General features: G+C 47.3%; 1 protein-coding gene and 1 pseudogene across 2 annotated transcripts; one reads left to right on the top strand and one right to left on the bottom strand.

Moving 5' to 3' along the window:
• Positions 1-1,179: 1,179 nt before the first annotated feature.
• LOC118595334 (cytochrome c oxidase assembly factor 8) lies at positions 1,180-26,917 on the bottom strand. Of its 2 annotated transcripts, none has more exons than XM_036205711.1 (5): positions 26,742-26,917; positions 15,664-15,861; positions 13,833-13,896; positions 3,192-3,282; positions 1,180-1,463 (listed from the first exon to the last, which is right to left on the bottom strand). In XM_036205711.1, exons 1-5 carry the CDS (start codon positions 26,862-26,864, stop codon positions 1,361-1,363), a joined length of 579 nt encoding a protein of 192 aa, XP_036061604.1. In that variant the 5' UTR covers positions 26,865-26,917; the 3' UTR covers positions 1,180-1,360. The 2 variants fall into 2 exon arrangements, with proteins under 2 accessions (XP_036061604.1, XP_036061605.1); XM_036205712.1 differs by lacking the exon at positions 26,742-26,917 and adding an exon at positions 18,248-18,689.
• LOC118595613 lies at positions 12,114-12,763 on the top strand (annotated as a pseudogene).

Below are 26,917 nucleotides of genomic sequence, written 5' to 3'. Positions count from 1 at the left end.
AGCCCTGGCCCTCGGCTGTAGGGACTGGGGTCTGTTTCCAAAGGCTCTAACACTACCTGCCCTACCTGACTCTAGCCTGCTTTAGTTTCTCTTCCTGAAACAAGAAGCTGGGTTCCCGGAGCCCTGAGGACCAGTGCCACCCTCTGGCAGTGTGTCCACTTGGGCGAGTCACTGAACCACCCACCGAGGGAGCCCATTTGTTCAACATGGCAACATCCCTGTTTCCGAGTGACAATTCTGGGGATGTGGGGTCTGCGTAGGGTTCCAAGACCCATCAGTAGCAGCACACAGGGCGACAACGTTAGCTTCTTGCTGCTGACAAACTTCTGGAGACATCAACGTAGGGTAGGAAAGGGAACGGTCTCACAGTTCCGGCGGCTTCAGTTCAGGTCACCTGGCCACAGCCTTTGGGTTTCTGGGGAAGGGCCACCTCATGTCAAGGCAGGGGCTGTTTACCTTGTGGCAGCCAAGGAGAGAGAGAAAGAAGGGGCTGGACTCCTCCTGGCCCCCTTGAGGGTATGCCCTTTGACCTGCTACCTTCAACTAGGCTCCAACAGGTTCCACCACCTCCCACAGTGCGGTCAGCAGGGAACTAAGTCTTCAGCACCTAAGCTTTGGGAGCCATTCAATGGGAGCCATCACATCAGCCCACAATCACCACATTCCAATGTTCTCTCTGACTGTGGTGATAATGACTGTTACACAGTGTCTTTGGAAGCTGAGGGGTCACCTCACTCTAAAATGATGACATCAGGGCTGGAGAGATGGATGGCTCTGTTACGCAGTGTCTTTGGAAGCTGAGGGGTCACCTCACTCTAAAATGATGACATCAGGGCTGGAGAGATGGATGGCTCAGTGGTTAGGAGCACCTACTGCTCTTCCAGAGGTCCTGAGTTCAATTCCCAGCAACCACATGGTGCCTCTCAACCAACCATACCTAAAGAGTTCTGGTGCCCTCTTCTGGCCTGCAGGCATACATGCAGACAGAACACTATACATTAAAAAATAAATAAAAATAAAAATTAAAAAAATGATGACATCACTCTGTGATCAGCAGTCTCTCACACAAAGATGCTGCATCTGCTTGTGTTTGACTTGACTGTGTCGGGGCTTGGATCCGGGGCTCCCACCACCACCACCACAGCCAGCTGAAGAGGTCACTCCCAACTTGCACTGGTCTAATTGTTTCAGTGAAACTTTATTCATATTTTGACACAGCCATATTCTGAATTGATATAATTCAAGACACAGTCAACAAATATACAGTATACCGTCGAGAATAAGCCAGCTGGGGATGCAGAGTCAGGAAAGCCCTCTTAAATGGAAGCTGGGTGCTGGCGGGGCAGGCCCAGGCGGGCTGCTAGCTGCTCATCTTCTGCTTCCGCCTCAACTTGCCCCACATCCTCTCCAGCGCCACTTTCCCCATGAAGAACGTGATGGCAAGATTACGCTTGTACCAGTCTCTACAGGGAAAGAGAGGCACCCCAGTCAACCACAAGGACAGCGCCTGACCAAATAGCATCTCCCCTGGAGTCACCTGACTCCCTACCTCCCCCAGTTGGCCATACACATATATAGCCAATTTCCCTATGTATGGAGGGCTCTAATCTTCCTCTGGCCTTTACTAAAAGATTCATACAATCCTCTCTGAACCCAGCAACATTCTAGATAGACACTGTGGAGAGGTAACAATGGAACACAGCCTGGCAGCTTCCTGGGGACCAGAGGGGTGTCCTGCCTTGGTCTAATTTGCGTGAGAAGTGCCCGGCACAGTGCTCCCCACTAGGAAGCTGACTGGCCACCTGCTCTACCCACCTCTCCTGGGCAACAGGTCTCAGAGCCTGGTGGAATCCATACAAGGAAAATGCTGCCTAAAAGTCATTCAATGAAGCCTACCGCTGGTGGCAGTTTCGAACCCAACGGTGAAGTCTGGAGAGCTTACTGGATAGAAGAAAGGCTCATCTTAGCCCCGGTGCAAGCCCGTGGCAGCCCCAAAGCCACCAGCACCAGGCATTCCAGGCCCCCGAGCTCCCGAAGCCCTTCCACTCGGGCTGGATCCTGAGTCCCTGGATCTCAGTACAGAGAAGAACCAGAGCCCTAAGGAGTGATAACACAGCCACAGTGGAAGCCCTAAACTCCACTACACCAACTTCACCACTCACTAGCTGAGGCGGCACTCCCCTGACAAGCAGTAGCCTGAGTAAAGAGGGAAAGCTTGAGAGCGCGAGGGCACCCCACCAGGTCCCAGGCCAAGGAGAGCCGCACTGCTCTCCTGATGTGGACGAGCTGATCTGGTCATGTAGGTGGGAAAGCCAGCAAAGCATCCTGGTTCTGTGCTGAGCAGCATCCTGCGAGCAGACACACAGAGCCTGAGAGGCAGCTGGGCAGTATGACAGGCTCCTGTGGCTGAATGACGAACTAGGTCAGGGTAAGGCACACCAGACAAGGACGCAGATGCTCATCCAGCCTCCCGTCACCCTGACATCTTGCCGCTCTGGCCACACCCAGTCCCATCATTGCTATATTTTAGAGCAAATCTCAAGTTGCATCTTAACTTTTACCAGATATAACCAAAAGCTAAGATGATTATTTAAAAATCAGATTTATCAGGCCAAGCATGGTGGCCCACACCTTTAATCTCAGCACCTGGGAAGTGAAGGTAGGCAGACTCTCTGAGTTCGAGGCCAGCATGGTCTACACAGTGAGTGAGTGTTCTGGTGTGGCACAGGGCAGGGAAGTTTATATCCTTTACATTGTTCCACACGTGGCCTTACACAGCCAGAAGAGACCCAGGAGCTTTTGTGGGTATAAGTGTGCACTGACATTTTTGCTGTCCAATATACGTACTTTTGGGGGGAGGCTGTCTGACTCTACATTAGGTTACAAGTTCCTAATGGTCCTTGCATGGCTCTCCTGTGGCCTTTGATCTCTGCTGACCTCCTTGTTTCCACACAGGAAAGACACTTAAGGAAGTCTTCAGGACCTACTCACTGACCTAAGGCCTAGGAGCACAGTAGGTGCTGTGCACACAAGGGAGGCTGACAAGTTCAGCTAAAATGGCAACAAAAGTGAAGATCACAAAATCATGCGCCCTCCACCACTGTTGAAAACATGAAAGCTTTAAACTAAGGTAAGAAAATAAGCAAATGTGGATGTGCTAACTAAACTTCAGGGAAGATGCAAACACTTACCGATTATAACACATGTGCTTCTGAAAATTCTTACTCAGAAACTCCTTATAAAAGTCAGCCATTTCCTCTGCATCCAATGCTGTTCTTTGACCTGGAAGTAGATTACAACTTAACATAAGACTCGAAGAGAAGCTGTTTGTGGTGGTGCACATTTATAACCCAGACCACAGGTAGAGGTTGAAGTGTCAGAAGTTTGAGGTCAGCCTTGGTTACCTGTGACATGGATCGTTGGGTAAAGGCACTTGCTGCCAAGTCTGAAGAACTAAGTTGATTGAATTTCTGGGACCCAGAAGGTAAAAGGAGAAAACTGCCATTCATTAACTGACCTCTGACCTCCTCAGGCACACTATGGCACATGCACCCCCCCAAAGTAAAATAAGATTCTATTTTTTTTTAAAGATTTATTTATTTATTATGTATACCGTGTTCTGTCTGAATACACATCTGAAGGCCAGAAGAGGGCACCAGATCTAATTGCAGGTGGTTGTGAGCCACCATGTGGTTGCTTGGGAATTGAACTCAGGACCTCTGGAACAGCAGCCAATGCTCTTAACCTCTGAGCCATCTCTCCAGCCCCTCTACTTTATTTTTTAAACTATGTACATGTGTGTCTATTTGTAGGTCTGTGCACAGTGGGTAGGTAGAGTATCTGCACAGGCCAGTAGGTGTCAGATGCCCTGGGCTAGAGTCACAGGCAGCTGTGAGCCACGTGACATGGCTGCTGAAAACCAAACTGGGTCTTCTACTTGCAGAAATTTGGAGGTCCAGTCTCTTAATTTTCTTCCTAGGGGACCCCAGAGAGACACTAACAACAGTGCGGGAGTGAATGACACCAAGCTCATTGTTCGTTTACTTTATTCCTCTGACAAAACTCTACCCACACAGCTTCAGCCCCGTCCTCACACTCGGCTCCTCTCTGTGCCCACTTTCCCTGTCCTCATAGTTTTAGTAAGCTCCTGTGCTTTTGACCTCATCTTCGTCCTCTGTTCCTTCATCCTGCATCTTTCTCTCCTTTCTCCTGGCTCTGAGAAAACTCTACAAGAGATCTGTCTGCCTCACCCTCTATAGAATCGGTCTTCCTCTCTTCTCTCTGGCCATGTGGTTCTGTCTACCATCTACAGAGACACTGCCTTGTTCTTCTCCTCACCACTCAACTCTCTGCTGCCAGGACTTCTGTCTCACTCTTTACTCCACCTGGATATGCAAAAACCTTTGTTTTCAGTCAATTGCTCTGGAAAGCCACTAGGCCTGAAGGTAAAGGAAGGTCTGAGCTTCACCTGCACAAAAACCAAAGCTATGCATCTAGGAGCCAGGTTGCCTTAAAAGGACGTTTTACCTTAGTTCAGGGGCTTCAGGTGCCTAGCAGGTGGTCTGGTAGCTATTCTGCTCCTGCTTGTCCTTCAGTGCTTTGTTTGGAGCTGGCTGTGTCTTTGGATGTATCCCCTTCTAGATAGTCACAAAAGGCAGATACCCAATTCAAATGCTGAAAAGCGAGCAGGGAGCTCAGAGGCAGAAGACTCTGCCCACGTGACCTTATCCAAGTACTGCCCCGGGCAGGATGCTCACACATACATGTTCTATGGGAATTATGAGCACAAAAAATTCATAACGAGGAGCAGCTGAATATTAAAGCTGAATAACACCAAATATTCCATGATAAATGGCTTCCCACTAGAAAAATGCCTTGAAATTTTTAGGTATAGCTTCTTTTTTTCAATATTTACTTACTTTTTATTTTTCTATTATCAGCTTGACACAGTACAAATTCTTATCCTAATAGTGAAATGTTTAACTTACGCTTGCCCAGTGATTAATACCAAAACATTGTAAGTCACAGTCATCTTAGGGTCCCCCCACCCCTGCTATGTAGCCTCCCTGGTTCTGTGGGTGGCAGTCTGATTGTTCTTTGCTTTATATCTAGTATCCACTTATGAGTGAGTACATACCACCATGTTTGTCCTTCTGGGTTTGGGTGACCTCACTCAGGATGATACTTTCTAGTTCCATCCATTTGCCTGCAAATATGCTGTCATTGTTTTTCTCTGCTGAGTAGTACTCCACTGTGTATATGTACCACATTTTCCTTATCCATTCTTCAGTTGATGGGCATCTAGGTTGTTTCCAGATTCTGGCTATTACAAATAGTGCTGCTATGAACATAGTTGGGCATGTATCTTTGTGGTATGATTGAGCATTCCTTGAGTGGTATGGCTGGGTCTTGAGGTAGATGGATTCCCAATTTTCTGAGAAACCGCCACACTGACTTCCACAGTGGTTGTACAAGTTTGCACTCCCCCCAACAGTGGGGGAGTGTTCCCTTTGCTCCACTTTAATACACAGCCGAATCTCTATAATATATTCTTGTGGCCGCAGACTCTACTAGAACAGTGAGAGCTTGACCACTGAAGCCATCACCCCAGTTACTTCCTGTGTTTATTTTATGTGTATGGGTGTTTGTCTACACTGTATGTTTGTGCATCACTTGTACACCTGATGTCCACAGAAACCAGAAGAAGGGTCCTGGGCCCCTGCAGGTAGAGGCCCAGCTGGTTGTAAATCTCCATGTGGGTGCTGAGAATGGAGTCCAGGTCCTCCATGAGAGCAGCTAGTGCTCTAACTGCCAAACCACTTCTCCAACAGTTTTCACTGCTATTGTTTGTTTTTTAATATTAAAAAAAAAGGAAGAAAGAAAAGAAAAAGTAAGACTGGGATTGGCTCAGCTGGCAGAGTGCTTCCCCAAAGCCTTTGGTCTGAGCCCCAGAGTTACATAAACCAGGGATGGAGGCAGGAAAATCATAAAATGAAGATCATTTTGGGATCAAAAACAAAAAACAAAATGAAGGCTGAGCAGTGGTGGAGCACACGCCTTTAATCCCAGCACTCAGGAGGCAGAGGCAGGAGGATCTCAGTGAGTTCTGGGCCAGCCTGATCTACAGAGCAAGATAAACGCTGTCTTAAAAAAACGGGGGGGGGGGGGGGGAGGTCTGGTGGGGGCTGGAGAGATGGCTCAGAGGTGAAGAGCACTGACTGCTCTTCCAGAGGTTCTGAGTTCAATTCCCAGCAACCACATGGTGGCTCACAACCATCTGTGATGAGATCTGGTGCCCTCTTCTGGTCTTCAGGGACACATGCAGACAGAACACTGTATACATAATCAATAAATAAATCTTTAAAAAGCAGCTCCAGAACTGCCTGGAGGCATCTGGCAAAGGCCACACTCTTTGGGAGGGGTGCCACCCATCCAGCAGAGAACATGTCTGACAGTGAGGTGGGGATACCAAAAGGGGGAAGTGAACACTGAGAAATGCACACAGTCATCACAGCATGACAGAACAAAGAGGACCCTCCTCCGGGCCTACCCCTGCCTGGACAGCCCTACACGCTGAGGACAGCTCTCAAGACTGGTTCAACTCCTCAGCTGCACTTGGGGGTTCAACCATAGCCTGTCTCTTACCAGGCAGGTGTGGATGATCTTCTGTGCCTGTGTACTGCCCGATGCAGGCAATTGTATGTGTGCTAACACACAGAGGAAGGGGCAAGTCCTCATGAGCTCAGTTGTGGTATCCATGTGCAACCCGCACAGAACTCTATTCACATTGCTTGTTTCTGGCTCAGCCTTCCTGCTGTCCCCTCCACCTAAAGGACTCTTCTGAGAGCATCCCCGCCATACACACCCCCCACACAAACATGCACACATGCACACTGACAGGTGCCTACCCTCCTCCCAAATTCTCTGCTAGTTTTCTCCAAGGGTTCACACGCTATGTCCACAGCATACACCCACCTGTATGCTGACCCTGCTCTGTGGGCTTGTTAGCTCCCAAGGGCAGGACTGAAGTTCTGCTCCACCTACCCTATCCCAGTGGCCAGTGGCATGCCTCTGTGAAGACAGACGCTGCTCACAGGAAGTGAAGAGAGAAGGGAGGCCAAAGGTTCCAGGGAAGGTGATACATAAGCTGTCTCAAAGGACAGACACAGGCAGCCGGGAAAAGGAGGACCAGAATGGAGGGCACCAGGATGAAGCCCAGTGCAGAGACACTTTCGGGGTGGCAGTCTTAGCTGATCTTAGAGAAGGGTGTGCCCTCTCCTCCAGCAGCATCTCTGGGCCTTTGACAGGGAGAGGGGCTGTCAAAACAGGAAAGCTGTTCCCTAGCAACAGCAGTACCAGCTGCGTAACTGGAGGGATAGGCACTCGCAGATGCGAATGAACTGTGTCTTCCCTTCGCCTTTTCCTCACCTCGGCAAATCACAGCACAGCCTCTCACAGGTGTCTGTCTCTGCGGCTTGGCAGCAGTGGAGAGGTGAGGGGGGTCTAGGTGGGCTTGTCATTGCTGCATTCAGGGCACACAGGGAAGGGTCATCTGCAGGGTGGAGGCAGGCAGAGCTGCCCACACCTGATACTTCCCCCCAGGGGCTCTCAGACCTAGGGTCTCACCTCACCCCAACACTTCAGGCCTATGATCAGACAGAGGAACCTCATGAATGCTTGCCAAGTCATTTTTGCTCCACCCCCACCATCTCTGCCTCTTGTTATTGAACATAAAGAACACTGGAGCAGGAAAAAGGGTAAAGAGAAGGGCTGGGAACAGGGAGGGGGAGGAGGAAGGGAGCCAGAATGGAGGGATGGAGAAGGAGAAAAATTAATTCATTGCATCATTACTGAAAATGCGTGGGTGTCTCACAAATGCCAGCTAACAAAGTGGTCTGTCTCCATGGCTCCCTCTTTTCTGGATGCACCAACACTTGCGCAGTCAAGGGAAGGGGAGAAAGAACTCTTTCCTGACCACTGTCAACAACTGAAATCAGGGCTTTCTGCTTCCTGCACTTGCAGTCAGTCGGTGAATTTCCCACACAGCAGCCCAATTTGCAGAGCACTCAGCCAGCAGGTGGCCAGCTGTCTACCTAGTCTGCAATCACTGGGCATCTAGACATCCCCACTTTGCAATTAAACAAAGCCTGTTAGGAACACTTGCTGAACTCACTCTTTGCCCCGTAAGGACTTCTCAGAGATGGCTCATGGCTACTGCTTGCTTTCTTCTTCGTATGTCATAATAGGTACAGCTAGATCCTAGAAAAGGGCTAGGGACTTGAAGCTGCCAGCGGCCACCAAAGCAACTCTACCAGGCCTGAGTGAAAACTTCCCTATGAATTCAGAAAGCACAGACTGCCTCCCTGCAGCTTGGAGGCACTATTGGTTCACAGCTAGCAGCTCCCTCTTTGCACACTCAGTCACTTGTCCATAGGTGTTCTTATTAAGGGAAATTTGTTGCAGTCTGTTTAAAAGTCCAAAGGCCCATGTCATCTTGGCTACAAATACCACCCATCTGCCATTCATGGTGAACTGTGTGTGTTTCCTGGACACTGACCCCTTTGTCTGGCCCCCCTCTAGTCCCTGTTTCCATGGCAGCAGCCAGGCTCACTCAACACAATCCCATCTCTGTCTGTTGATCCAAGGCGCAGCATGGCTGAAAGCTGGGGTTTGGCATCACTGGACAGAAGAGTAAACAGGGGGCAGAACGCCAGAGCACACCAAGCAAAGGGCAAGACAGCTCAGGAGAGGGGTTTTAGGAAGGGGTCCTAGGATGGCCCTGCTCCCCATGCCCAGGTCCTCAACATCCACTGCGCCTGCTCAGCCAGCGCCTGCCGGAAAGTGCCCCCACAGGAGCCCCAGCTGGTCAGATGCTCTCAGGCCCCATGCTGCTGATGTTTGGGTCTAAAATGTCTCCTGTGTCCTCAGATGAAGATGGTATAATCTTTAGGATGTGCAGATGAGTAGGAGGCTCCTGGATCACTGCTGTGTGCTTTCAAAGGGGACTCTGGGACCTAGGTCTCATGCACTGAAAAACTGAGTCCTTTTTTTTTTTTTTTTTTTTAAATATATACAATTTATTTTTACTTTGTTTCCTGATATTTTGCCTGCATGTACATCTGTGTGAGGGTGTCAGAAACCCTGGAACTGGAATTACAAACAGTTGTGAGATGTCATGTAGGTGCTGGGAATTGAACCCAGGTCCCCTTAAACACGGAGTCATCTCTCTAGCTCCATGATTTTTTATTTGTTTGTTTTTCAAAACAGGGTTTCTCTGTGCAACCCTGAATGTCCTGCTTTGTAGACCAGGATGGCCTCGAGCTCACAGACATTTGCCTGCCTCTCCCAAGCATGTGCCACCATTGTCTGGCTCAACTTGACTTTCTATCACTAGAAATGCTAGATTTAGCTCTGAAGTCTATCAGAAACTGATACCCAATACTTCAAAAAAAATATTTGGAATATGTATTCTAAGAGGAATAAATCTAGGGGTTTTTTTTTCTTTTATGTCAAAAGCAGTTCATTTTTCCAATATAACTTACTAGACAAACCTCTGTTGCCTTCAGCTCCAGGGAGCCTCTAAAGAGCCCATGTGTTAAGTATTTCTCAGCCTAAGTGTGTTCTGGATAGCTGAGTTACCTTCCCTACTGTGCCCCTGCCCCCATTTCAACTGCTGCAGCTGCTAACTCTTGTTTAGCCTTGACAGAACACAGTGTTTTTAAGTATGTATACATTATGGAGTGGCTAGATACAGCCAGCTGACGTGAATCTCCCCAGAGCTGTCATTGCAGTGAGGAACTTGACATCCATGCTCAGCAGTTTCAAGAAACACCTTATTAACCATGTTGTTCCCACCCAACTGGGATTATATATGCTCCACGTGACTCTGAATATTGCCAGAATGGTGATTTTGTACTGCCCCTTTCCACAGACAGTCCGTCCTTTTTCATTGCCAAATTAATTATAAATGTTACTTAAGACCATTCTTTCAGTACACCGCAGAGTCACTAATAAGACTGTCATGTTCCTGTGGCTTATAATAAGTTTTGGTTTTACTCAATTACTGAGCAAGCCTCAATGAAACACTTCACTATTAAGATAAGAATTTATACTATATCAAGCTGATAACAGAAAAATAAATAAATTAGTTTAAAATAAATATTAAATAAAAAGAAAACAAATTTTGAACTATTAAAAAAAAACATTTTGCCGGGCAGTGGTGGCGCATGCCTGTAATCCCAGCACTCGGAAGGCAGAGGCAAGTAGATCTCTGTGAGTTCGAGGCCAGCCTGGTCTACAAAATGAGTTCCAGGACAGCCTCCAAAGCTACAGAGAAACCATCTCGAAAAACAAAAAAACCCCATATTTTTCTAAAGTAAAAAGCGGGGAGCTAGGGGCTCATCATTCCTCTCCACATTTTATTCTTTCCCTTGTTTTATATATTTTACATTTTTTATCGGTGGATTCTGCTGGAGTGTCCGCTGCAGACAAGCACTGGAGGGCTCCTGTTGCAAATCACCCTCTGGAGCAAAGGAAGGATCTTTTCTACTGGCACTTGTTGGGCCCCTGATCTGGTGTTGGTGTGGGCCCAGGGTTCTGTTTGTGTCTTTTCTCAGGACAATGAGATTCCTCATTGGGTTCCTGAGTGCTGTGTGCGCCCTGTGGCTGCTGCTGAAACCCAACATGGCAGAGACCTATTGGGCCTTCGTGAAATACTCTCCCCTTCTGAGGCCAATGTGGGTTAAGAGTCCAATACAGCCAGCCTTGGCAAGCATTAATGTAAGCCTAGGAACTACAGCCATGTGGTTGAATTCTCCAGAAGGTAATGTATGGTAACTGCTTTTTCAAGTATGTTTGAGAACGTGTCACCCAGACACCTTGGAGATTAAGAATAACCCTGAAGGTCACTGACCTCCATTTGTTAACAGTAGCATGCCAGCTAAGTGTTTCCATGTTCACAATCCTATTCAAACTAGTGTAGTACCTACTTTTCAGGAGTGGCTCTGAGTAACATTTATTGGCCCCCTGAAATTCATTTAGCCCCCTTTGAAGATACCTTAAAATTTGTGAGTCTGAATGTAGCCATTATGAGACCATTAGTTCTGCTCCTTTTGAGCTGCCTGTTTTTTTCTCTATGGTTCTTAGTTGTTCTTTTGCAGAGATGCCAGCTTAAGTCGTACTGGGATCAAGAAAAATGGGCCTCGCTGGTTCGTATCCCTGGAGTTGTGTCCATGCCAGTGGATGCCCACACGCTCCAGAAGAGAATTTGACATCACTGCTGCCATTGTTGCTGTTGTTATAACAGTGACAACTGTTCCTGGGATTGCCATTTCACAACTGGTTACTACAGCTAACACAGTGGAGACCCTGGCACCAAAAGTAGCTACCATAGTTAGTTAATCTTTCATTCTACTGGGCATGACAAATTTAATTCAAGTTATATACATTTTGATTGGCTTTGAAAGTTATAAATTTATAAACTCAAGTTCCATTTGCTTTTGGGATACCACCTTACAAGGACTCCAGTTTGCAGTAGGGCTCATTAAGGAAGGGAATGGCTCAGTTGCCTTTAGCCTACTGGCTATGGGTGGGTTAGGACTTCTGTTGGTCTTTTCTGTGTCGAACACACAGATTGCAAGCCCAGGGCCACTTAGAGATCTTTGGCAACAGTTAACTCTGCAGCTCTCACATGATTGAGCCTGTATGGTAATGAGTATTCAGAGACGGGTAATACCTGGGGGGTGCTCACCAACCTAAGACAGAATGCCTGTGTGGCCTGGGCAGGTGTCTCCAAGACACGTAAGGTGATCTGCTGATGTCCCACGCAACCTAAGTCAGAAGCTCATGTTTTAGTAAAAGGGGGGACCTGTAGGTCCCTGGCCCCCGTTTTGGGTAACTGTTGCCTTGCCTGCTGAATGCTTAAGGGAAGTTCCTTGTCTGTGCATCCTGCATATTGGGTGTTAACAGCTTAGATGCAAGATTGTAAAACATCGGGGTTCTCCCATTTTGCTGTAAGCCTGTATTTAAGGCCTCCTCCCTCCTTCAATAAACGACATTCAGCATTTTGCTGAGGTGAATGAAAAAAAAAAAAGTGAGACCCTGCTTCAAAAAACAAAGCAAACAGCTTTTTCCTCTGGCGGCAGCCATCAGGTGAGCCAAGATGGGCATACAAATACATCCAGGAGCTATGGAGGAAGAAGCAGTCCAACGTGATGCGCTTTCTCCTGAGGGTCCGCTGCTGGCAGTACCGCCAGCTCTTGGTGCTGCACAGGGCTCCCCACCCCACCCAGCCTGATAAAGCTCGAAGGCTGGGATACAAGGCCAAGCAAGGTTATGTCATATACAGGATTTGTGTCCGCCGTCCGCAAACGCCCAGTTAAGGGTTCAACTTATGGCAAGCCCGTCCACCATGGTGTTAACCAGCTAAAGTTTGCCCGAAGCCTTCAGTCTGTTGCTGAGGAGAGAGCTGGACACCATTGTGGGGCTCTGAGTCCTGAATTCTTACTGGGTTGGCCAAGATTCCACATATAAATTCTTTGAGGTCATCCTCATTGATCCATTCCATAAAGCTATCAGAAGAAACCCTGACACCCAATGGATCACCAAACCAGTCCACGAGCACAGAGAGATGTGTGAGCTGACATCTGCTGGCCGAAAGAGCCGTGGCCTTGGAAAGGGCCACAAGTTCCACCACACTATTGGTGGCTCTCACCATGCAGCCTGGAGAAGGCGTAATACTCTGCAGCTCCACTGTTACTGCTAATACATGTAATGTTTGTAAAATTCATACCCAATAAACAATTTAGGACCGTATTAAAAAAAAAAAAAAAAAAAGCAAACAAACAAACAAAAAGATCGGAAGCTAGGGAAAACTGAGAAGCTGCAATGGACAGAGAATTAACAGGGGCCTGAACTTCAACAATGGTTACAAGACAGGGATGCAAAAGTGCTGGGAAACACAGTTCCACCGGCCTGATTCAGAGGAAGGCTATGAGACAGCTCTCTGCTTTCTGGCTTGAAAACAGACTCAGGAATCTAGGAAGAGCTGGGAAGATGGGAGGGTTGGGAGATTACAGAGGCCTCATGACCTTAGTCTGAGGTCACTCATCAGAATGACAAAGGGCTGTGCAGCCCAATGGCTGGGTGCTTACCTACAATGCTCAAGGCCCTGGCTTCCATCCTACCACCATACAGAAGAAAGAACATCAAATGAGAAGGGAAGACCTAAGCTCTGAGAGGCTGTGATGTCACCTGAAGGTTCTTCTTGAGAGAAGAGGGAGCCGGGAGCTGGTGGGGACCCTGATGGTACACATAGGTGCACATGCACACAGGAAAGGACATTTCCAAAGGCAAGTAAGACAGCAAGTAAAGGACACAGAAGCTGTCTGCCCTGTTTCCCCATTAGTTGGAACCTCCAGTTCACCTCTGCATGATCCAGAAAGCCTCACTCCTGTCTCTCTCCAAACCCCACCCACACAGAGAATCTCTGAACAAAGGAAAGGCACCAAAAAGCCCAGTTCTGCATTCTTGGGGGCTACGTGAAGTTGCCAGGCACTCAAGTCCCCACCTAAAGCATTCAGCTTTTGACTATACTTGGGCACAAACCCAGCTTGTAGCAGACATGTCTACAACCTATATAACCTCCCTGCTTTAGTTCAGGTGCGTGGCTTCTGCAGCCTCTCCCTGGGACTGGAGAACTCACCCGGCAGGTGCTTTGCTCAAATAAACCTGTTGTCATACTTTTTCAGTTTCACTTGGTCTGGCTTACTGCACAGGCAGGGAAACCTATTATGCCCCTTCTTTCAACAGCGACGCAGCACAAACGTACTAACCTGATGCAGTTCGCAGGACTGAGCCTTTAGCTTGCAGTCTTGAGCAAATGAATTCTTCTTTTTCCTGAAAGATGACCATCAAAACTCTCTTAGCCAGGTGCTTAGTACATGCCTGAACTCCCTAAACTTGGGGAGTGGAGATAAGGGGATCAGGTCGAGGTCATCCTGAACTACAAGATTGAGCCCCCATGCCTACATGAGACCCTGTCTCAAAAAAAATCAAAATAAGAAAAAAAATTAGCCGGGCGGCAGTGGCACAGGCCTTTAATCCCAGCACTCAGGAGGCAGGGGCAGGTGGATGTCTGTGAGTTTGAGGCTAGCCTGGTCTACAGAGCGAGATCCAGGACAGGCACCAAAACAACACAGAGAAACCCTGTCTCAGAAAAACCAAAAAAGAAAAGGAAAAAAAAAAAAAAAAAAAACTCAATGAACAACTAACTCTCTTACAGGAATGGTGGTGCATGCCTGTAACCCAGCTACTCGGGAGGCTGAGGCAGGAGTATGAAAGTATGAGGCATATGGGCAACTTAGCATGACTCCATCGTAAGGCAAAAATTACGGCGGGCTGGAACTGCAGCTCACTAGTAGAGCACCTGCCTAGTGCAAAGCCCTAGGTTTAATCCCATACCAAAAACAAAAGGAGAAAGAGAGAATGTCTTCCCTAGCTTCCTGCTTCTCTCAGCTAGAGCACAATACTGAGAAATTTGTGGTAGATTTCCTGAGGAACATCACACCTCAAAGCCCACTTTTTAAAAAAAAGATTTATTTTATTTATGTATGTGTATGTATGCACGGACAGAGCCTGAGGAGGCCAAAAGAGGGCACTGGATCCCCTGGAACAAGTGTTACAGTTGTGAGCTGCCATGTGGGTGCTGGGAACTGAAAATGGTCCTCTAGATGATCAGCCAGTGCTCTAACTGCTGAGCCATCTCTCCAGCTGTCATCAAAGCCTGTTTGAAGCCATCTCAATCTGGTTAAAGTTTCTTGCTGGTATTGGAAACTTTCACGTAATCCAGGATAGATTCAAACTTGATGTGTAGTAGAGACCAGCCTTGAATTCCCGATCCAGAGTGCTGGGATAACAGGTGTGTGCCACCACCATGCCCAGCTTGAAATAGGACTTGAAATAAGATGTTCAATGCATTTGGGAAGTTGTACCCACAGAATACAACAAAGAATCCATTTATATTTTCTTCTCCATTAGGATATTTACACTTGTTTCTCAGGCAGCTTATGAGTAAGTCACTAAGAATCTTGAACTATCACCAGGCAGTGATGGTTCGTGCCTTTAATCCCAGCCTTCAGGAGGCAGAGGTAGGCAGATCTCTGTGAGTTGGAGGACAGCTTGGTCTATAGAGAGTTCCAGGACAGCCAGGGCTGCACAGAGAAACCCTGTCTAAAAAATAATAAATAATAAAATCATGAGCTCTCATGCTCTCCTAAGTGACAACCTCTGACAGTGACTTCTCATGAACAGGAACACCATTCAGGACAGGAATCAGTCCTGGCCCCTTGCTACTTCTCTTCCAGAAAGCCTCAAACTCTGTGACTTATAACTCGGCAAGGTGTCTTCCATAGAGTTACACAATGGCTTAAAACAAAAGATTTTTATTCATTTTGAGACAGGGTCTCACTATGTATCTCAGCTAGTCTGGAGCTCACTATGAAGACCAGGCTGGCCTTGAACTAGAGATCCTCTTGCCTTTGACCCCCAGGCGCTGAGATTAAAGGAGTGCATCAACACAAAAAGAACAGTAGTCACATAGCTGGGGATTTAGCACCCCCAAGTGGTGAGTGTACTCTTCTTCACGGACCTGAATCCCACACTTACCTTAGTAAAACTCAAATTCTGGTTCGCCCAAAACTGCTGGTTCCATTCTTGTGTTTCTTGTCTCAATTCTCTAAGCCTTTGTTCCAAGGGGGACTCGTTTTCAGGAATATGAAAATGAACCGGACGAAGGTTTGAATATTTATCTGGGGGTCCTATCCAATCATGGCAGGACTGTCTTGGAGGGCAGAATCCTGAGACCTTCAATGAAATGCATGGGATTAACATGCAACTAAAGCCCATCGAGTGTTATAAAATTAACCCTAGTTAGTTTATCCTGTGGATTTATACTTATACTACAAAGTATCCAATCACTTGCAAACAAAGAGCTATAGTACTAATTGTTTTGTTTTCCTTTTTGGTTTCTTCAGACCAGATCTAACTATGTGGTCCAGGCTAGACTCACGGTCCTTTTCCCTCAGCTAGCCTCCCAAGTGCTAGTATTCAGACAGACACCACCACACCTGGCTTAATAAATATTAACATCATTATACTGTTTACCAAACAATGCTAAAACAGTTCTACATTCTGACAGAGGGGTCCAGGCCTAGGAGGCAGGCCTGTAACTCCAGCTTGGAAGCTGAAGCAGGATCATAGTTTGAAGCCTGGACAATTTAGTAAGCCCTGTTTCAAAATTGTAAGTGTAATAAAAGGACCAAGTATGTAGCTCTGTGGTAAGAGTGTTTGCCTAGCATTTCCAAGGCTCTTGGTTCTACCCCCAGTACATCTAAAAAAACAAAAAACAAAAAACAAAACAAAAAAAAAAAAAAAAAAAAAAGAAAAAACAAAGAAAAACTTATGTGTGTGCTTGTATGTGTACTTTGGTCTTCTGAAGATAACTACTAAGGTCAAGTGGTGGTGGCCCATGCCTTTAATCCCAACATTCAGGAGGTAGAGGTACAATGATCTCAGAGTTCTAGGCCAGTCTGGTCTACAGGGTGAATTCTAGGATAGCCTGGGCTACACAGACAAACGCTGTCTCAAAAAACAAAACAACAACAACAACAACAACAACCAAATAAACAAAAAACTGGCCAGGCAGTGGTGGCACATGCCTTTAATCCCAGCACTCGGGAGGCAGAGCCAGGCTGATCTCTGTGAGTTTGAAGCCAGCCTGGGCTACCAAGTGAGTTCCAGGAAAGGTGCAAAGCTACACAGAGAAACCATGTCTCGAAAAAGCAAAACAAAAACAACAACAACAAAAAAAAAAAACCACCCAGCATTTTAATTATGTGCTTGGTAAGTCTAATTTATGTTTATTATAATATCAATCATCTTTCTTTCACTTATTTTTATTTTATGGACATCGTTGTTTTGCCTATATGTATATACTTGTGTGATGTGTTGGATCCCCTGGAACTGGTGTTACAGAGAGTTGAGAGCCACCATGTGGTTGCTGGGAATTGAACCCAGGCCCTCAGGAAGAGCAGCCAGTGCTCCTCACCTCTGAGCCATCTCTCCAGCCCCTATATCAATCACCTTAAAACAAAGGCTCTTCCTGCAAGTTGACAATCCAGTCAGGAAAGACAGGGCACAGCTCAGTCAGCAGTGCTTCAACACACTGGGCAAGCACCTGCCCAGGGAGCACACCCCAGCCCCTTGAAGCTTTTCCTGTTTATTCATTAATTTTTGTAGTTGTAAAGACTGAAACCAGACCTCATGCAAGTGTTTTGCCACATATTTTGTTGTTGTTTTCGAGACAGGGTTTCTCTGTGTAGCTTTGTGCCTGTCCTGGATTTCGCTCTGTAGACCAGGCTGGCCTCGAACTCACAAAGATCCGCCTGCCTCTGCCTCCCGAGTGCTGGGCCACCACCGCCCAGCGTTACATATTTTTAATAGGAAAAAAAAAAAAAGCGAAAACAAAACAGGAATGATCTGGGCACTGGGCACAGTGCATGTCTGTGACTCCAGCCCTTGGGAGGCTGAGGCAGACGCCTACTTATCCCTCTAAGTAAATACCATTACCACGGGGACGAGTTTGTCCACAATGCCCTCACCTTTGACATTCCGCACCTCCGCCCATACTACTCCAGACCACAGCCAGAGCAATCTCTTCTAAATGCTTTCCTTGAAAACCCTGCAGCAAGGCTGGAGATGGTCAAGTGATTAACAGCACTTGGTACTCCTACACAGAACGCCACGTTCAGTTCCTAGTACTCCAGCCCCAGGCAGAGCTGGTTCCTCTGGCCTCTGTAGGTACCTGCACTGTTTGGACACATGCCCACACTTGCGCACACACATAACACCTAATCCAAAATAAAAACATTTTAATTTTTTAAGTTTATTTTTATGTGTAAGGTATTTTACCAGCATGCATGCCTAGTACCTGTAGAGGCCAGAAGACAGTGTCAGATCCTCTGGAAATGGAGTTATAGGTGGTTGTGAGCAGCTATACAGGTGCTTAGAATTGAACCTGGGTCCTCTGTAAGAGCAGCCAGTACTCTTAACCACTGAGCCACCTCACTAATCATAATAAATAGTTTTCTTTATTATTTGTTTTTATGGTGCTGGTATCAAACTCTGGACCCTACCCATTCAAGGCAAACATTCTTTCATTGAGCCACAATCCTAGCCCCCAATGGCTTACCTTTGTGCACATACTGTGTACTTGTTTGTGTGGCTATGTACAGTTGGAGGTGTGAGCACCCATGCCTAAGCCACTGAGCGATCTCCTCAGCCCCAGCTTCACTCCCATAGACCACTCCACCACATGTGCCATTTTGGATGAGTGTCTAACATTGGCAGTCAGAAGTCTGCGTCAGGCGTCCTCCTTGATCATTTTCATCTCCTTTATTATTGAAATGGGGCCTCTCTCTAAACCTGAAACTCATCAAATGGGACAAGATGGCTGACCAGCCAACAAGCTTCATGGATCTGCCTGTCTCCATGTCCCTGCCCACCACCAGGATTATAGGCTTTCTGGGTTTTCACATGGGTGCAAACCTAAGGATCCAAACCTAAGACTTCCTGCTTGTGTGGCACACACTTGACCAATTAAGGCATCTCTCTAGCATTCCAAAGGCTTACTTTCCCCTTTTTTCATGTGTGTGTGTGTGTGTGTGTGTGTGTATGTGTGTGTGTGCACTGTCATGCAAGGTTGGCACTGGGTGTCTTCTCTTCTTGCTCTCCACCTTGCACACTACAGCGGGGTCTCTCACTGGACTTGAAGCCCAATTTCAGCTATTCTGGTGAGCCAGCTTACTCCAGGGATTGTTTCTGCTTCCCACATGCTGGCATTACAGACAGGCAGTCACACTCACTCATATTTTACATGGACTCTAGGATCAGAACTCGGACCCCAGGCTTCTGCAGCAAGCACTTCACCATTGAGCCATCTCTCCAGGCCAGGTTAACTCATATAGACCACTCCACCGCACACGACAATTCTGGATGAGCAGAACATGTTCAGAGGTCCTATGTGAGCACAAAGTTGAGCATGTTCTTCACACCTCAGGTTCTTGGGATCCCAAGTGCTAGCTCTGGGGTTTCTCTAGGTCTACCCACAAAGGCTCAAAAGCTGCGACTAGGCAAGTAGATGGGTCCAGGGTCCTGAGTTCGAACTTCTCAGGAAGGTGGAGATGCAGAGGCAGGAAGGTCAGTGCTAGTGTGAGCAATGGAAAGCTAAGCTTGGCCAGGGGAGACAGGGAGCACAAGAGCGTGGTTTGGTGCTGACACAGTCACTGCTGCTGAAGACTGCTGGACAGACACTTCAGGAACCCAGCACAGTCCACACCCTGCAGCCCGTGCTGCCCTTCAACCACTTGGCGCAGTGGCTTCAGTTTGCACTTCCTGCTTAGAGCTTCAAACCCTCACAAGGAGCATTTTCACTGGGTAGACACATGTCCTTTTCTTACAGACTCTGTCCGCATCAGAAAATATTTAAAGAGCCACCCCATGTGCACCTTTAGTCCCAGTACTCAGGAGGGAGAGACAAGAAGAATTCCAGGCCAGCCCAGTCCACATAGCTAGTTCCAGGCTAGCTAACGATATCCAATCAGACACTGTATCAAAAATAAAGGGCTGCCCCAGCAAGCACCGTTCTCCTAACTGCACGCACAGCAGTAAGCCCAAGGAGTGGCCAGCAAAGCAGTGGTTTCTTCAGACAGATCTAGTGGTGACAGATCACCTGCTTCCACAGATGAACCTGTGTAAGAAAAGTTACAGTCATCCTGTTTTGCATAATAACTTTAGAGATATTTATCTTTGACTATAATGGGTTAATTCTTCTGCTTTTGCTACATGAAAATACTTGTGTCTCTGTTCACCAAGCAGGTGCTATTAGGAAAGAAAGCAAGAGGCTTGGGGGAGGGAAAAACTTCTTTTGTGAAAGAAGTCTCCCTTTGTAGAATGAATAATTACTGTAATTGAAGTTTATAGTGTGAGAACATAATGCCTGGCTTCCTGAAATGTGGACAGGAGGGCTGTGCATGGGAAGGGAGGCCATGTACCCTGCAGGGAGCCAGACAAGAATCTAACATGTGCCAGAGGCAGCCAGCCTGGTGGGCCTGCCCTGTTTCCCAGCTCCCTCCTCCCAGGCAGTGCTGCACAGCCTAAAGCCACAGTGGAGATGGGACAACACAGCCTGGGCACACCTGTCAGAGCCATTTACAAGGCTCCTCTGAGATGAGAGCTCAAAGCCTGTACTGGAGTGAGGACCCCAGCTCCTACTGCAGGAAGAAAGGCACTATATAAACCAGCAAACCAAAGTCAGCCGACAAAGACTACCCATCAGGCAGGCAAACTTTAACACTAGAAAAAGCAATTGTCACCAAACCTCCTGCTATCTTGAATGCCATCTACAAAGAAAAGCACATATTAGGACCACAGCAGCGCTCTCCTCCCTGAGTCCTCCATGTCTACTGCTTTATTATCTTTGTCTTTCCAGGTCCAGGTCTACTCTGCAGGTGGGTACTGCACTGCACTGCTGTCTTATCCAGGTCCAGGTCTACTCTGCAGGCGGGCACTGCATTACACTGCTGTCTTACTGTCCAGGTCCAGGTCTACTCTGCAGGTGGGCACTGCATTACACTGTAGTGCTGTCTTATTGTCCAGGTCTACTCTGCAGGTGGGCACTGCACTGCAGTGCTGTCTTACTGTCCAGGTCCAGGTCTACTCTGCAGGCGGGCACTGCACTGCAATGCTCTCTTAGTTGTCCAGGTCTACTCTGCAGGTGGGCACTGCACTGCAGTGCTGTCTTATTGTCCAGGTCCAGGTCTACTCTGCAGGCGGGCACCACACTGCAGTGCTGTCTTATTGTCCAGATCCAGGTCTACTCTGCAGGCGGGTGCTGCACTGCAGTGTTGTCTTACTGTCCAGGTCCAGGTCTACTCTGCAGATGGGCACTGCATTATACTGCAGTGCTGTCTTATTATCCAGGTCCAGGTCTACTCTGCAGGCAGGCACTGCACTGCAATGCTCTCTTAGTTGTCCAGGTCCAGGTCTACTCTGCAGGCGGGCACTGCACTGCAATGCTCTCTTAGTTGTCCAGGTCCAGGTCTACTCTGCAGGCGGGCACTGCACTGCAGTGCTGTCTTACTGTCCAGGTCCAGGTCTACTCTGCAGGCGGGCACTGCACTGCAGTGCTGTCTTACTGTCCAGGTCCAGGTCTACTCTGCAGGTGGGCACTGCAGTGCTGTCTGTCTTAGGTCACTACTGCTGTGACAAAACACCATGACCAAAATCAACTTGGAAAGGAAAGGGTTTATTTCACTCACAGTTCCATATAACAACAGTTCATTATCAAAAGCAGTGAGGGCAGGAACATGGAGGCAAAAGCTGATGCAAATGCCACAGAGGGATGCTGTTTATTGGCTTGCTCAACCTGCTTTCTTATAGAACCCAGGACCACCAGCCCAGGGATGGCCCCACCTACAATGGGCTGGGCTCCCCCATCCATCACTAATTAAGACAATGTCCTACAAGCTTGCCTACAGCCTGATCTTATGGAGGCGTTTTCTTAACTGAGGTCCCCTCTCTCATTTGACTTTAGCTTGTATCAAGGTGACATAAAACTATCCAGCACACTGTTTAAGGATCTTACTGGGCTTTTTCGACTCCCATACGAGGTCCTGTCCTCAGGGGCAGCCTCCAGCTACTGTGCAAACCCCTTCTGCGTTCTCTAGAGGTGGGGCGTGGTAGCTACAGTAGCACAGTAAGGTTCTGCAGGAATCCAAATTTGGTGTGGGGGTGGGCAGCCTGCTTTTCCTGCATTACTACCTACAAACACTGAGGAACACAAACTACCATATGAAGCCCTGCCTCCACAGTCACCTGTGTGCTAAGTATTCTGTACCCCTGGTACCACAGGGACCCACACAGGAAATGCCAACCATTTCTAACTCCATTGATGCCTCAGCAACACATCACAGGGCATGGTTTTCAAAAATGCAGAGGTAGCTTCATCAAGTGCCTCATCTGTGTCTGTGTGCAGTAAGTATTTCAAGTTGTTCTTTGAAAACTCAGGCCCAAAGGTCTGGAATGGCCGGGTGGCGGTGGCACACACCTTTAATCCCAGTTCTTGAGAGGCAGAGGCAGGCTGATCTCTGTGAGCTCAAGACCAGCCTGGTCTACAGAGCAAGATCCAGGACAGGCACAGAGAAACCCTGTCTCAAAAAACCAAAAAAAACAGGGTTGGGGATTTAGCTCAGTGGGAGAGCTAAATAAATAAATAAAATATAAAAAAATAAAATAAAAAAATAAAGGTCCGGGGGGCTGAAGAGATGGCTCAGAGGTTAAGAGCATTGACTGCTCTTCCAGAGGTCCTGAGTTCAATTCCCAGCAACCACATGGTGGCTCATGACCAACTATAATGAGATCTATCACCCTCTCCTGTATACATAATAAATCTTTTCTTTTTTTTTAAAGATTTATTTATTTATTTATTATGTATACAGTGTTCTGTTTGCATGTATCCCTGAAGGCCAGAAGAGGGCATCAGATCTCATTACAGATGGTTGTGAGCCACCATGTGGTTGCTCAGGACCTTTGGAAGAACAAGCAGTGCTCTTAACCTCTGAGCCATCTCTCCAGACCCCTTTTTTTTTTTTGAGCTGAGGATCAAACCTAGGGCATTATGCTTGCTAGGTAAGCGCTCTACCACTGAGCTAAATCCCCAACTCATAAATAAATCTTTTTAAAAAATAAAGGTCCAGAATGTTCTCCTAGTTGCAGAAAAGTTTAAACCACAATAAACAATCCTCAGAACAGAAAAAGGAAGGCTTTCTGTTGTTGCTGTTAGTCAGGGTTTCTCTGTGTAGCTCTGGCTGTCCTGGAGCTCACTCTGTAGACCAGGCTGGCCTTGAATTTAGAGATCTACTCCTCTCTGCCTCTCAAATGCTGAGAATAAAGGCGTGTACCACCACTGAATAGCAACATTTTATGAAGTTAAAAGCGACTTTTTTTCTTGAGAAAGAATTTCATATAGCCTCAGAATTGTATGTAGCTGAGGATAGCTTTGAACTGTTTCTCCCACTTTAGGTTCCCAAGTGATAGGACTATCAGCATGAACCTCTATATCTAGCAGACTAACATTTTTAAGGAATGCCACAGCAGTAAAGATATATCATGTCAGGAGGCCATGGTTCTTGTAGTAGACTACAGGCCTCTTGAGTGTATAATGATATAAATGGTATAAAAGTCCTATATCTTATTAAACTTTTACCCCTTAGGCTGGAGAGATGGCTTGGTGATTAAGAATATTTAGCTGGTCTTCCAGAAGACCCAAGTTCAATTCTTAGCACCCACATGGGGGCTGCAGTAGTTTGAATGTAACTGGCCCCCATAAGCTCATAGGGAATGGCACTATTGGGAGGTGTGGCTTTGTTAGAGTAGATATGGCTTTGTTGGAGGAAGTGTGTCACTATAGAGGGCTTTGAGATAACACACACACACACACACACACACACACACACACACACACAGGCCACACCCAGTATCTGAGTCTACTTCCTGTTACCTGAGCAAGCTGTAGAACTTTCAGCTACCTCTCCAGCACCATGTCTGCCTGCCTGCCACCATGTCCCACCATGATGAGAATGGACTGAACACTTGAACTATAAGCCACCCTATTAAATGTTTTCCTTTTAAGAGTTGCTGTGACCATGGTGTCTCTTATAGTAATAGAAACTGTAAGACAGGGGCTGACTACCATCTATAACTCCAGTTAAGAGGAGCCAACACACTGTTCTAGTCTCTGCTTTTACACATATATACACACAGGTAAAACACCTATACACATAAAACAAAAGTCCCCTTGGTGTTTACATGAAGACCCAAAGCTATAATGATGATTGACACCTTGTTTCCCAGCTGGGAGTCCATGGTTGCCCTGTCCCCATGTGTAAGGATCAAGGGAACTGATAACCTTCATCCAGTACTATGGAAGCAGATACAGAGATGCACAGCTAAGCACTGGCCGGAGCTCCCGGAGTCCAGTTGAAGCAAAGGAGGAGAGATTATATGAGCAAAGGGGACAAGATCCTGATGGGGAAACCCTCAGAGACCTGAGCTAATGGGAGCTCACTGACTCTGGACTGACAGCTGGGCAACCTGCATGGGACCGAACTAGGCCCTCTGAATGTGGGCGACAGTTGTGTGACTTGGGCACTTTTGGTGGCCACTGGCAGTGGGACCAGGATTTATCCTTCGTGCATGAACTGGCCCTTTGGAGCCCATTCCCCATGGAGGGATGCCTTGCTCAGCCTCGATGCAGCAGAGAGGACCTTGGTCCTGCCACACCTTGATATGGCAGACTTCCTTGACTCTCCGTGGGAGGCCTTACTCTCTCTGAGGACTGGATAGGAGGTTTTGTGGGGGAGAGATGGAGGGTGGGTGGGAGCAGAGTGGGGAGAGGGAATTGTGGTTGGTATCAAAGGTGAACAAAAAAAAACTTTTAAATAAAAAAAATAAATAAATAAAAAGATAAAAAAATTAGCTGGGTGGTGCCACGCCTTTAATCCCAGCACTCGGGAGGCAGAGCCAGGGGGCTCTCTGTGAGTTCCAGGAAAGGTGCAAAGCTACACAGTGAAACCTTGTCTCAAAAAACAAAAACAAAAACAAAAATTAAAAAATTACCCCCTGGCAGGGCATAGTGATGGAAGCCTTTAATCCCAGCACTCAGGTGGCAGAGGCAGGTGGATCTCTGAGTTTAAGGCTGGCCTCGTGTGTGTGTGTGTGTGTGTGTGTGTGTGTGTGTGTGTGTGTGTGTGTATCTTGCTCTGTAGACCAGGCTCACCTCAAACTCAGAGATCCTTCTGCTTCTGCCTCCCAAATGCTGGTGTTAAAGGCGGCTGCCATGCCCAGCTGCAATGTTACTTTAGACTTGTTATTTACAAAGTGTCTTTGCAAGGCAACAATCTGTCTTACAATCATTTAATAGCTCAGAAGACAAGAAAGGCAGTAACACATAAATTGCCCAGGTCATCAGTAGAATTGGGCAAGTTCTGGCTGGTGGCCAGCTCTCCAGCCGCAGTCCTTCCCACAGCTGCTTTCCAAAGGGTGAGCAGCACAGGTGTGCCATTTGGACTCAGACCCTGGCTTAGATTTACCTTTTGTTTTGTTTTATTTGAGACAGGGTCTTTCTCTGTAGCAGTGGCCCCCCTGAACTTGCTATACAGACCAGCCTGCCTTGTGAGTTAAAGGCCTGCAGCCACCCCACTCCAGCAAGACTCTTCAAAGATTTCTCCTTGTTGATCTTTTTTCCAACATTAATTAGTTCACCAAATTGGCTGGGGAAGGTCAGGCAAGATGGCTCAGAGAGTAGAAGCATCTCATGGGAAGGCAAGCCTGAGTTCCACTCCTAGAACCTACCGTGGAGGAGCGAAAGGGCTCCAGAAAGTTGTCCTCTCGACTCCACACCACAGCACACAGATCACTCACAATTAAAAAAAAAAAGGCAGGGCGGTGGTGGCGCACGCCTGTGATCCCAGCACTCTGGAGGCAGAGGCAGGTGGATCTCTGTGAGTTCCAGGCCAGCCTGGGCTACAGAGCTAGTCCAGGACAGGCTCCAAAGCGACTGAGAAACAAACAAACAAAGTAAATGAATGAATGCTAGGGTAAACTCTCACCCTGAGAATGCTCTTAGCCGAGTGACATTTTTCCCTTCCAAAGCATGTTCAGATACCTATTTTGTTTTTTCTGACCAAGGACTATAAAGTTCTATTTTCTAGAGAGAGTGAAGGCTTGTTTGTTTCTTGTGCCAGGGAACTGAGCCAGAGGCCAGAAGCCTAGGTAACAAATCTGAACTGTGGACTAGACAGAACTTCAAAGCCGTAGCTATAATGAAGTGTTAAGAGACACGGCATAACAGAAATGAAAATTCACAGCAACCACATTTTGCAATTCTTAATTATCTCCTTTTTTTTTCTATCCTTCCTTAATTATTGCTTAAACAAAACTCTCCAGTCTCTGTCATTAGCCTGATGGCAAATGAAGTGTTAGTAGCCATGTGCCCTGTTTTATCTGAAGCCTTAGTCAACATTTTCATCTAACTGATAGACTCAAGACCTAGGACTTCCTTAAACAAAACATCCACTCCCAATGAAGTGCAACTGGTTTAAAAAAAAAAAAAAAACAAGCCGGACGGTGGTGGCGCACGCCTTAATCCCAGCACTCAGAGGCAGAGCCAGGCGGATCTCTGTGAGTTTGAGGCCAGCCTGGGCTACAGAGTGATATCCAGGACAGGAACCAACACTACACAGAGAAACCCTGTCTCGAAAAAAACAAAACAAAAAATCAAATAAATAAATAAATAAATAAAGCAAAAGAACAACAACAACAAAAACCGCTGCCGTTCTTTCTTGTTGCAGAAACACGCTGTGTATCTTTGACGTATTTTGCAACAACGTGAAGTCTACAAAAGCGGGAGCCACCGCTTTAAGATGAACACTAATCTTAAGGAAGCAACAATGAGAAAATACACACCTCAAGAGTTGATTAAATGCAAATAATAATTAACTTCGGGAATAAGCAAGGTTCGCACTCTCCATAGCGGGTCCATGATCAGCCCGCGGGGTAGACGCAGGCGACGTGAGGGATGCTCAGCGGCCTCCCTCCCTACCAGCGTCCCCGGGCGTCCCGCTTACCCGGCTGGACGCAGCATCCCTGCGCTCCGTACCGCGTTCACTGGCCAGCCGACCAACGCCGCCGGAGAAGGAACGGCAGAGAGCAGTGCGAAGCGCTTCGCTTCCGGGCCGCAAGGCCGCCATGGCCGGCGTGCCCTAGATTTCGCGACGCACGGCAGAATCGCGACAGTGGAAAG

Source organism: Onychomys torridus, chromosome 14, assembly GCF_903995425.1.
Source record: "Onychomys torridus chromosome 14, mOncTor1.1, whole genome shotgun sequence".
Classification (NCBI taxonomy): Eukaryota; Metazoa; Chordata; class Mammalia; order Rodentia; family Cricetidae; genus Onychomys; species Onychomys torridus.
Note: the sequence above shows the minus strand (reverse complement) of the source record. Positions and strands in the feature narration are given on the sequence as shown.

What these genes read in the sequence shown, in the direction of transcription:
- LOC118595334 (XM_036205711.1), bottom strand. Translation starts at nt 26,864, where the DNA reads ATGGCGGCCTTGCGGCCCGGAAGCGAAGCGCTTCGCACTGCTCTCTGC. An exon ending in AGAATTTGAGTTTTACTAAG is followed by an intron (nt 13,897 to 15,663) that starts GTAAGTGTGGGA and finishes GTCATCTTTCAG; the next exon opens with GAAAAAGAAGAATTCATTTG. An exon ending in AAGCACATGTGTTATAATCG is followed by an intron (nt 1,464 to 3,191) that starts GTAAGTGTTTGC and finishes CTTTCCCTGTAG; the next exon opens with AGACTGGTACAAGCGTAATC.